A 12,123-nucleotide genomic window follows, 5' to 3' on the forward strand; every position below is an offset into this window, starting at 1 on the left:
TAAATTGTTTTTAATGGGATAATTAAATAAGGCCACTGTTGATTAAATGGTCATCGGTGAAGTTGAGCCACAAAACATTTGGTAAAATTGCCATGAAATTTCCTATAAAAAAATGTTGACAATTTGTTTATGGTTTAAATTAACTGTTTACCCCCCTATGCGCAATGAGAACGGGGTTGCGTCATAAGCGAAGGGAGGTACATAGCTCGATTTTGGTAGTTTCTCAAGCAATATTGACTGATCTGCATCATCTGGTTAAAGAAACTGGTAACTCAATAAACTAAAGTTAATTCGTAGCCCATTAAACTAAAGTTTGTTCTACAATATCATGTCAAATTGAGTTCTACATCGAACGATTTATTCAATTCCTTCGAGATATTTGCATGTGAAATAATATAAGCAAGAGCTTCAGTGAAATTTTTTTGGTGGCCATCAAGAGCCAGCACACCTACCAAAAAATTGCACCATTTGGTCCATTTTATCTCTTTTTAGTACCACATGCAAAAAGAGGCCATAAATTGTGGGATACTAATTGATTTAAACGATTAAACAATAGATTATTGTAAATTAGACTAAATAAAACATTTCAATATAAAATAATGAAAATATACTTTTCAATGCCATAGTCTCCAAATTCCACAATATTGCGCAATGTCAATCAAAATCTATTGGTAGGGGTGCTGGTTTGTAATGAAAGGTTTTTCAATTGTGAATTGAATGATCGTGCTACATAAAATATGATCACCTTCGGAAACTTATTGTCACTTTTTTGTCTCCTTTTTTGCCCAAACATAGACATAAGACAATAAAACTAAAAATTCAAATCAAATATAATTTAAAACAAACAAATTTTGACTCATGTGTCAATATATTAAATCATTTCCGGCAACTTTCGCAAATTAGCACTCTTTGTTCAGAATAGCACAAATTTCGGAACAAGTTTGATGACTCGTGATTATCTGTTGCAATCTGTGCTGAATAACGCTGACGTCTGTTTCGTTCTGACTGCTCAAATAATGGCAGAAAAACTCATCTGGTGGCAGATGAACACCACTGGAGTTGTTCGTAAGGTGATCCTCACAGTACTCGTCAATTTTGGGTTGAGCTTGGTCGATTGGTTTGAAGGCATAAAACACTTTGTACTTGTCGACCTCTGTTCGGCATTGTTCGCAGTCGGGTAGCATGCCCCATTCCCAACTGCCCTGCTGAGATATCCCAACAATAAAAAAGAAAATTATGCAGATTATTGAAATCATCTGTACCATTTTTAATTTAAGCTCAAACTTTAAAAATATTTTGTCTCGTTTTATTATTATGAGTGAGTTTAATGAACTCAACTGGCCTGCCGGTAATATCAGTTCGTAGTCTCTCTCCAAAACGTGAGATAATTGTGTTAGCAGACAATAAACCGCTTTCGTGGGAAAGATATGCTTCAAAAGAGTTTTTGATTTCGTCTGATGGATGCTTTCGCAGAGTTGAATGTTCCCTCGCTGAATCAGAATGGTTAATTAATTTAGCCCGAGTTCGGGTTTCGTCCAAAAATTGATGCGAGAATTGCGGTGAATACTGAAAGGCCCCTGCGTTGAAAAATATTTTCAATAGTCCCATTGAAATCGACTATTTTCGAAAAATATTCGCTTATATGAATAAAAAACATGGAAATCTATTCCAGAAAATCTACACGCAAAACTCTGTTGTTTTAGACTCCCCTTGCAAAACGAAATCAACATACCAATTGAGTTTGCTTGAATATAAATAACTTCCTGATCCGATCGGAACATACTACCTTAAAAATGTTCATTCGTTCATTATTAAATGAACACAATGAAAAGGCTAACTTTTTCTCGTGCAAACTCTTCCAAAATTTTTTGGCGTTTTAGACTTCTCATACACAGGGAATTCTATCTTAGAGGATGGATTTGAACAACTCTTCGGCAGATTTTAACCACTGTCTTGAATTAATTATAACGTCAATGCGCCGTGGAAGAGACTTGAACGTGTTGAAACGATTTCGAGTCCTCTGAAATAACACTTTTTAGTCATTTAGAGGGAAGTAGAAGCAATTATGGTTGAAAAATATTCATTCGTTTTTTAGCTCAAACAAGAGTAACAAATGAGATCAAGCACAAAGAGCAGCCAATGAACGGGAAATCGAAAATACTCTTTTGATGGTGTGAAAAAATGGTCAGATAATGGAACAAAATATTTTACGGCACATTCTGCAAACAACTCAATGCGAAAACTGATTTGATCCGCAGAAACAAACCTAATTCAGTTTTTCACCGATTCATTGACAAAAAAAAATTGAAAAACAAAATATAGAAAACAAATATCATTGATAAAGACATTGCTTCAATTTGCACAGTGACAAACAGCACGGCATAAGTAACAAACAAAAAAACAACAATTGCAAGGAAAACTAAAATTTGTACAAAAACAAAAGGCGTTTTATGCATTTTAGTATGAACACAGCCCCATCAAACTTTCGAGTACAACCTTTTATTAAAAAAGTTATAAAATATTCAAAAAGTGCCGCCAAAAACAGAAAACATAACCCATTAATGTCGGAGTACAGCTTAATGAAATCATCTGTACCATTTTTGTTTTATGCTCAAACTTTAGAACAATCTGTCTCGTTTTATTCTTATGAGTGAGTATAATGAGCTCAACCTGCCGGTAATATCAGTTCGCAGTCTCTCTCTAAAATGTGAGATTTTTGTGTTAGGAGAAAAGACAACATTTTCGTGGGAAGATATGCTTCAAAAAAGCTTTATACTTAGTCTGATGGATGCTTTCGCAGAGTTGATTTTTCCTTCACTGAATCAGAATGATTAGATAGTTTAGTTCGGGTTTCGTCCAAAAAAATAATGCAAAAATTGCTTTGAATATCGAATTGCCCTGCGTTGAAAAATATTAAATTCGACTATTTTCGAAAAATATTTGCTTATATGAATACAAAAACATAGAAATCTATTCCAGAAAATCTACACGCAAAACTCTTTGTTGTTTTTGACTCCTTTGCAAAAGGAAATCAACACACCAATTGATTTTGCTTGAATATAAATAACTTCTTGATCCGATCGGAACATACTGCCTGAAAAATGTTCATTCGTTCATTATTAAATGAACATAATGAAAAGGCTAACTTTTTCTCGTGCAAACTCTTCCAAAACTTTTTGTCGTTTTAGACTTCTCATACATAAAGAAATCTATCTCAGAATTTTGATGGATTTCAACAACTTTTCGCAGATCATAACCACCGTCTTAAAATTAGTTATAACGTCAGTGCGCCGTGGAAGAGACATGAACGTGTTGAAAGGATTTCGAGTCCTCTGAAATAACACTTTTCAGTCATTTAGAGCGAGGGATGAAGCAGTTTTGGTTGAAAAACATTTATTCATTTTTTAGCTAAAAACTATGCAAATAAGAGTAACAACTGAGATCAAGCACAAAAAGCAGCCAGTGAACTCGGAATCGAAAAACTCTTTTGACGGTGTGAAAAAATTGTCAGATAATGGAACAAAATCTTTTACAGCACATTCTGCAAACAACTCAATGCGAAAACTGATTTGATCCGCAGTACAGTTTTTCACCAAATCATTGACAAAATCAAAATATGGAAAACAAGGAAAAAGAAAATGTAGTGAAATAATTGAAATCTGATGAAAATCACAATTATTTTTGATAAAGACCTTGCTTAAATTTGCTGTGACAAACAACACTGCTATAAAACAAAAAAAAACACAACAATTGCAAGGAAAATCAAAATTTGTATGAAAACAAAAGGCATTTTATGCACTTTAGTATGAACACAGCCCCATCAAACTTTCGAGTACAACTTTTTACCAGAAAACTGATAAAATATTCAAAAACTGCGCCGAAAACAGAAAATATAACCCATTAATATAGGAGTGGGTTGGCAAGCGTGGAGGGGGAGCAAGGGGGTGGCTTTTGGGAAGTTGAGTGCTGTACGGGATTATGGGTTGAATGAGGTGAAGTGGTATGAAGTGGCGGTGGAGTGAAGGTGAGACGAATAAAGATGGTGGTGTGAAGGGTTCGAAGCAAGGTAGGGGGATTGATTTAAGTGGAGTGAGGGAATGAAAAGTGGGTGCTCAAACTCGAAGAACTACTCATCACATTATACGTGTCTTACGCCACCAGATTACGTATAAAGCTTTTACGCCACCAAGCCGCATGCGCTATTTTTTACATGGAAACGTGCAACATGAACACAAATTGTAATTGGGGAATGTTACGGTGGGGGGGGGGGGGGGGGCAAACAAAATCCCAAAATCCCAATATTTACATATCGGGTGCGCAACTTTTCGGGATCTAAGACTTAATTTGTCTTGAGATCTATTTATGGAAGACTAATTGTATCCAAATTTATTGCGCAAAACTATATACATTCAAATTTTAAACCAAAACGCTCTGGTCACAACAGTATCAATCAGATAAATATTTTGTTTCTTTTTCAATTCAGTTGTTTTTTATTCTACAATTTGAAGCTTCTTTGGTTGCTGCTATTTTCTAGGGGTTTTCCATATCCATAATTAGAGCTGACTATTAATATTCTTCCTGTTCCTCCTCGCCCTCTTGTTCGTTCGAGTCCATTCCCACTTCCTCGTAGTCCTTCTCAAGAGCAGCCAAATCTTCCCTGGCCTCGGAGAACTCCCCCTCTTCCATTCCCTCTCCCACGTACCAGTGGACGAATGCTCGCTTAGCATACATTAAGTCAAACTTGTGGTCAAGTCTGGCCCAAGCATCTACAATGGGATTTTGTTTCCTTGTTCAACTGCATGTTAATTTGATGAACTCTGTTTGTTTGTTTGTGAGTGTAATTTATCGGGGATCTTTTCCGTTTGTGCTCCCCAAACGTTAAGCACCATTACATGGTAAACCATTATGTAAAAAGATGGCACGTGCTTCTGGGTGTCGCAAATAATATGCACTAGGCTGAGGACACAAACGGAAAAGATCTTTTAGCCGAATGTTTTTAACCGAGAATGCTCGATCATATTCAATCTAATCTGTTCATAGCTGTCAGAGCCAATATTTTTTAGTCAAAAGACCCCCCCCCCACTCTACCGCCGACATAGTAGTGTTGAAAACTTGAATATTAAATAATTTGTTGCCATGTTCAATCGCATTACCCTCTTTTCACGTAAATTTTAGATGGTAACTTCTCCTTAATTAAGTACACCAGAGTACATCGTGATTCGACAAAAACTTTCCAGTTGTTTTGTTTTTGCTTTTAAGTTACTCTCCAAAGGAAACAGATCCCTGCAATTGCCGTAGTGTTGTTCAGCATACAGACAGCTCTCTGGACCTTAGCCAGATCTCCTCCGGGCACCACAGTCGGGGGCTGGTAGTTGATGCCGACCTTGAATCCAGTTGGACACCAGTCTACAAACTGGATTGTCCTCTTGGTCTTGATAGTCGCAATGGCTGCATTCACATCTTTGGGAACAACGTCGCCTCGGTAGAGCAGACAGCAAGCCATGTATTTCCCAGTTCTAGGGTCACATTTCACCATTTGATTGGCTGGCTCAAAACAGGCGTTGGTGATCTCAGCCACAGTCAACTGCTCGTGGTAGGCCTTCTCGGCCGAGATCACAGGTGCGTAGGTTGCCAATGGGAAGTGAATCCTGGGGTAGGGCACCAAGTTGGTTTGGAACTCGGTCAAGTCCACGTTCAAGGCACCATCGAACCGTAGCGAGGCTGTGATTGATGACACAATTTGACCAATCAACCTGTTCAAGTTGGTGTATGTGGGTCGCTCAATGTCTAGATTCCTTCGACAGATATCGTAAATGGCCTCGTTATCAACCATAAATGCGCAATCAGAATGGTCAAGGGTGGTGTGAGTAGTCAATATGGAGTTGTACGGTTCAACAACCGCTGTTGAGATCTGCGGTGCAGGATAGACCGAGAACTCAAGCTTCGATTTCTTCCCGTAATCAACAGTCAGACGCTCCAATAGCAACGATGCAAAACCAGATCCGGTTCCTCCCCCGAATGAGTGGAATGCGAGGAATCCCTGAAGTCCGGTACATTGGTCGGCCAGTTTCCGAATCCTGTCCAAAACTAAATCAACTATCTCCTTGCCTACAGTGTAGTGACCTCTGGCGTAGTTGTTAGCAGCGTCCTCTTTTCCGGTGATCAGCTGTTCTGGGTGGAATAATTGTCGATAAGTCCCGGTTCGGACCTCATCTAAACACGAAACATTTCCTCGAATTTAACTTCGTGGAATGAATATTTGGATCTATTCTGTTTGGGCCCCTCACCTTAGTGGGGATACATCATTTTTGACCCCCGGAAACTTACTGCTCATCCGTTGCTTTTTATAACCCCCAATGACAACATTGGTGACCTTCTATGACCCCATGGATAAGTCGTCAATTTTTTTGTTGAAAACGTCATAGCATAGAAAGCAGAAACACTATTTTATTACACCTTACCACTCAATAGCACTCCCTTTGAACTCTTGTTGAAAAGTTTCAAAATGGCCTTATCGAAATTGAATTTGAAAAAAATCGATAGATACCCAAATCTAACTGGGAAAAACAGAATTACTGCAGGAGGCGAACATTATTTCACAGCGTAAAACTTGAGACAATGGTCATGAGCTGTATATGGAAGTTGATGACAAAGCCAAGAAGATTCATTGGCGATACAAAATTCGTGGCTGCAGGAAAGATATTGGCATTAGGATTGGAATGTGGTTAGAGGGGTCAAAACTGGGCCTTGAGAAGGTAGGTCCTTATGTTTATTTATGCTTGGTCACTAGATATGTCGACTCTTAATTTCTGCAAAACTAAACTTGGTGTGAGGCTTTGCTCTGCAGTGGACTGCAGTAATTATATGCGAGAGCTCTGTGCATGGTTTGCGGAAAATATATCAAAATTGAGCGGAGATTGAATGGTAGTGGAAAATGACAAAATTATGTTTTTGTGCAGAAAATCAAAAAAGGTCGAGTGCTTCAACAACAATAGGTCTTTGGTGGTGTCTGCTGACAGACAAAAGAAATCTTTTTTTTGTACTGTCAACACTTTTGGATTTTATTAAAAACACTTAAAATTGAACAATTTGATATAATGCCTGATTGCTGGAATGCATACAAAGCTCTAGATGTTGACAAACAATATGAAGGCAAGACCGCCAACCATTACAACTTTGTTGGCATCGACGATGGAACCCACATTCTTTTGGAATCCACTAAGAACACAAAATTGAACACTTTGATATAATGTCTGACTGCTGGAACGGATACAAAGCTCGAGATGATGACAAACATTATGAAGACAAGACCGTCAACCATAACAACTTTGCTGAACTTGTTGGTGGAACCCACATTCAGACTGTTGAATATATGCGGGGAGAAGCTAAACGCATAAAAAAACGTATGGCGAGTGATGTTAGACAGTTAAATGTGTTAAATGTTATTGAGGTTGTATGTTTAAAATAAAACAAGTTCGAACCTGTTGAATCTATTATTTTCAGTATAGTTGAATTCTACAAAGCTATCTTTGACTAAAGTATCTCATTTGATTTATCCTGTTCATTGTTTTTGGGGGAATTAAACTGCAGGGGTTCATGATCGGCATGTGGTCGTAAAATACAATAATATATTGTGGGGTCGAAACAAAAAGGCTCCGAATATTTTCATTATCCCTTCTTTAAATTAGTTTTATTTTCGCTATAACAATCAGTTAAATTCTTTTTGAGGATCAAAGTCGGTCCCAAATTTGTGGAGAAATGACAACAGTGGCAACAACAACGAAATTCAGCCGTTATTTTGTAACCTACTGCAGGTTTGCATTAACAAAAATCACTTTTGATTTACAATTTGCATAGCTTCACATGATATCCCATCTTCAATAGCAATAACTTCCATAACCCGAAAATAACGGATCGTTAATTCAGACAGAACCAAAAGAACAGTTGGTGACAAAATTGGTATAAATAGCAGGTATTACCATCTTGCTACATTCACTCATTTCACAATTAACCATAAGTTAAATCAGCACGTGGATTGAGATGCGCATAAACTTTCACGCTACAAATATTAACGCAACAATATAACTTTCAATAGTCCTCCTCTAATGTTCAGTGAATGATCCGACAATAACATTTCGGAAAAGTGATATCTGGTACTACTTGATGTTTTTGTAAGAGAGTCCGCCGGCATGCGATGAGTAGCAAGTAAAAAAGCTCTAATAAGCAAATTTTGACTAAATTTTGAGCTCAGTGCACTTTTGGCGCAAACTGTTCTGTCTTTCCGTGGTTTATACTTTTTATTAAGAGCAAAAGAAGCTTGTCTAAAAAGAAGTTTACGTTCTACGGAGTTTCTAAATTTCTTGTAAGAGGTCTGCAAAATATACCTCTTCCTTACTTGACTCAATTGCTGTGTTAGGCTCAGCTCAGTTGCTGAAGCAGATATACGATTTTACAACTTTCAAGTCGAACTCATTTCACCGTATATCATTAGATTAAAAACATTAACCACCTGTATTTTCTGTAGCATTTGTTGTGTACCAAATCTGAGTCTACAAATCCTATTCTATCCAATTTTAAGTTCACACGTTTTCTAAGGGTCTTTTTATCCAAGTTTGTACATCCTGGATAAGGTGAACACCTTTTTGCCGCATTCCAAAATTGTCTTTAAAGTTTTTCAACAAAAAACTCCATAAATAGTTGCGTTTGTCGTATCTTGTCAACCTGTCGATAACAGATAGTTCAAGCATCATAATCATAGCATATTGTCACATGATTGCACTTCTAAAAAGCACTTATGGAAGTCATTGACAAAGCCAGGAGGAACCATTAGCCATAAAAAAACTCGTAGCTGCAGAAAAGATATTGGCATTAGGATTTGAATGTGGTAAGATGGGTCAAAAATGGGCCTTGAGGTCCTTGTGTTTATTTATGCGTGGCCACTAGATATGTCGACTCTTAATTCCTGCAAAAATAAACTTGGTATGAGGCATTGCTCTGCAGTGGACTATAATAATTATATGCGAGAGGTCTCTGCATGGTTTGCGGAAAGTATATTTGGATCAAAATCGAGCGGAGATGGATGGTAGCGGAAATTGACAAAATTATGTTTTTGCATCAAAAATCAAACAATGTTTGAGTGCTACCATAACAATTGGTTTTTGGTGGTGACTGCAGAGAGACAAAATAAGTTTTTTTATGCGGTCAACTCTTTTGGAATCCACTAAAAACACAAAAAATTGAACACTTTGTGATGTTAGGCGGTTAATTGTGTTAATTGTAATTGAGGTTGTATGTTTTAAAAACAAATTCGAACCTGTTGAGTCTATTTTTTTCGTTATAGTTGAGTTCTACAAAGCCATCTTTGACTAAAGTAGCTCATTTGATGTATTTTGTTCATTGTATTTGGGGGAGTTAAACTGAAGGGGTTCATGACCAACATGGTGTCGTAAAAAACAAAAATACATTGTGGGGTCGAAACAAAAAGGCTCCGAATATTTTAATTACCCCTTCTTTAAATTAGTTTTATTTGCTCTATAACAATCAGATTAATTTCATTTCTCCGATCAAAGTCAGACCCAAGATTGTGGAGAAATGAAAACAGTGGCAACAACGACAACAAAATTCAGTCTTTATTTTTTAACCTAAGTACTGCACGTTTTTATTCATGAAGATCACTTTTGATTTAAAAATTGCATAGCTTCACTTGATATCCCATCTTTAATAGCGATAACTTCCATAACCCAAAACAATAACGGATCGACATTTCAGACAGAACTAAAAGAATAATTGTTGACAAAATTGATATAAATAGCACGTATTGACATCTTGCTACTTTCACTCATTTCACAATTAACCAAGATATAAATCAGCGAGTGGACTGAGGTGAGCATAAACTTTCACGCTGCAAACATTAACTTGACAAAATATTAATATTTAATAGTCCTCCTCTCATTTTCAGTGAATGATCCGACAATAACCTGACGGAAAAGTGATGCCTGGTACGTCTTAATGATCTGTAGGAATTACCTCCGGTATGCGATGAGTAGGCAAGTAAATAAGCTCTAACAGGCAAAGTTTGACTAAATTCTGAACGCAGTGCACTATTAATGCAAACTGTTTGTCATTCCGTAGTTCATAGAATTCTATTAAGAGCAAAACAAGCTTGTCTAAAAAGAAACTCACGGTCTACAGAAATTCTAAATTGTTTTTCTGCTTAGAATTGTTCGAAATTCTAAGCTTGATGGTCTAAAAATAAGTTTACGTTCTACTGAGTTTCTAAATTTATTGTAAGAGGTCTGCAAAAAATGCCTGTTCCTTACTTGAATCAACTCCAGTGTTAGGCTCAGCTCAGTTGCTGAAGTAGATAAACAAAATTGCAATTTTCAAGCCCAAACCATTTCACCCAATATTAGGTTAAAAACATTAAACACCTGTATTTTCTGTGGCATTTGTTGTGTGCCCCATCTGAGTCTACAAATCCTATCAGTTCTAGATGCACACAATTTCTAAAAGTCCTTTTATCCAAGTTGGTACATCCTGATAACTAACAAATTTTTTCCGCATTCCAAAATCGTCCTAGAAAAATTTTCATCAAAAGAATTCCATAAATTAATTGCATTTGTCATATCTGGTCTACCTGTCAATAACAGATAGTTCAAGCATCATAATTTAGCCTATAGTTACTTGATTGCTCTTCTCTATGCGCATTTCTAATTCTTTACTTTAGGTAAATTTATGTCTGATTCTGTTAATTAGATTTTTTCTATTGTCTTTTATTCGCTAATGATCGTTCGTTTCATCGTGACTCAGCATTGCATCGTTTTCTCTTCACTCAATTTTTGTAAGTAAGAACCAAATAAAATATCCAAAATAGCTAAGTTTGTGAAATCAGTTTGACTTCTCACCATTTGCTCCTCACAATTTTTACCATTAGTTATGACGAGGAATTCATCTTGAATTGCCGATGGGAAATCTAAATAATCGAGGAAAAACCTAATTGTTAAATTTCTTTTTCAAACGGACTACTTTAGTGAAACCTAAACCTTCCTGAGTTTACAAATTATTAGGATAGCTTGCTCTTCAAAACTTTCAAAGCCTTCTGGTTTTTGCAAAAAAACAACCTCTAAATCGGCGATTAAGTATCACGTTTTGGTGAACATTTGTTTCAACTCGGTGTCTTCAAACGGACCAGAATACCATTGAAAGATAACCTGAGGTTCGAAAGATCCATGCAATCTTTCGTGGCATGTAACACGCGTATATCAATATCGCCTATGCAATTAGAAGCAATTTTTCCGTTTTTCCAAACAATTGGATGATGGTAGTTCCCCTGGAGCCCTACCGCATTTTCTGTTTTCAACTGACTCGAATTGCGCTAGCTAATCTTTTGCTGGGTTGCTGGAACATTTCAGCACCCGAATAACGAATATCACCCTCCTCAGTTCCCCGAATTATTCATACGTTCAATTTTCTCTTAATTGCTGTGAAATTGCAACTTAACAACAAATATTCAAAACGGATTGCAATTACAAAAACTGTACGAAGAGAAAACGAAACCATTTAGCAGAACACTATTGTTCACCACAATTTACACAGATCAATAAGTCCGGCAGGTTGCATTTGCCATTTCAAGTATGCCTGTTACTTAGATGAAATTTGCAAATGAAGCCTCTATCGTAAAGCCGCAAAAGTAAATTAGATGTATCAAAAACTAATAATAAAGTTCACACAGACACAGCTATGCGAAATGCGGTTTGCCATTTCGAAAGCAAAAACACTTTGAAAGGAACGTCAATTGCACAACACGGCCAAACCCACAAACGCAGTATCATTGAAAACCAAAACTGAAATAATCAAAACTCCAATTCGTTGTTGCTGTTTGAAGGGGAACACATTCTGCGCACATCAATTACATTTTTTGCGCAAACAAAATCGAGTGTAAACATGTTACGCAATACTCTTTATTTCTCCAGCAGCTAACTTTCCAGCTACTCTGGAAAAACCGAGAAGCACACAAGAGGTCTCAATAAGGAGCTATAATCCGGGTAAATTTTTCCAGTTGAGCAATTGTTGCGTAGAAAATAAGTCTAGCTTTTGTAAAATTTGCACTAGCACACGAACAGG

General features: G+C 36.9%; 1 protein-coding gene across 1 annotated transcript in view; it reads right to left on the reverse strand.

Moving 5' to 3' along the window:
• Positions 1-4,371: 4,371 nt before the first annotated feature.
• Positions 4,372-12,123, reverse strand: part of LOC142336043 (tubulin alpha-1A chain-like) — a 59,852-nt gene continuing 52,100 nt past the window's right edge. The window contains exons 3-4 of the mRNA XM_075384537.1: positions 5,278-6,213; positions 4,372-4,766 (exon numbers count right to left, since the gene is read on the reverse strand). Of these exons, the coding sequence (XP_075240652.1) occupies positions 4,567-4,766; positions 5,278-6,213 (1,136 nt within the window). The 3' untranslated portion in view covers positions 4,372-4,566. The remainder of the gene's footprint in view (positions 4,767-5,277; positions 6,214-12,123) is intronic.

Source organism: Convolutriloba macropyga, chromosome 3 (genome assembly GCF_964194025.1).
Source record: "Convolutriloba macropyga chromosome 3, txConMacr16.3, whole genome shotgun sequence".
In the NCBI taxonomy this organism is placed as follows: domain Eukaryota; kingdom Metazoa; phylum Xenacoelomorpha; order Acoela; family Convolutidae; genus Convolutriloba; species Convolutriloba macropyga.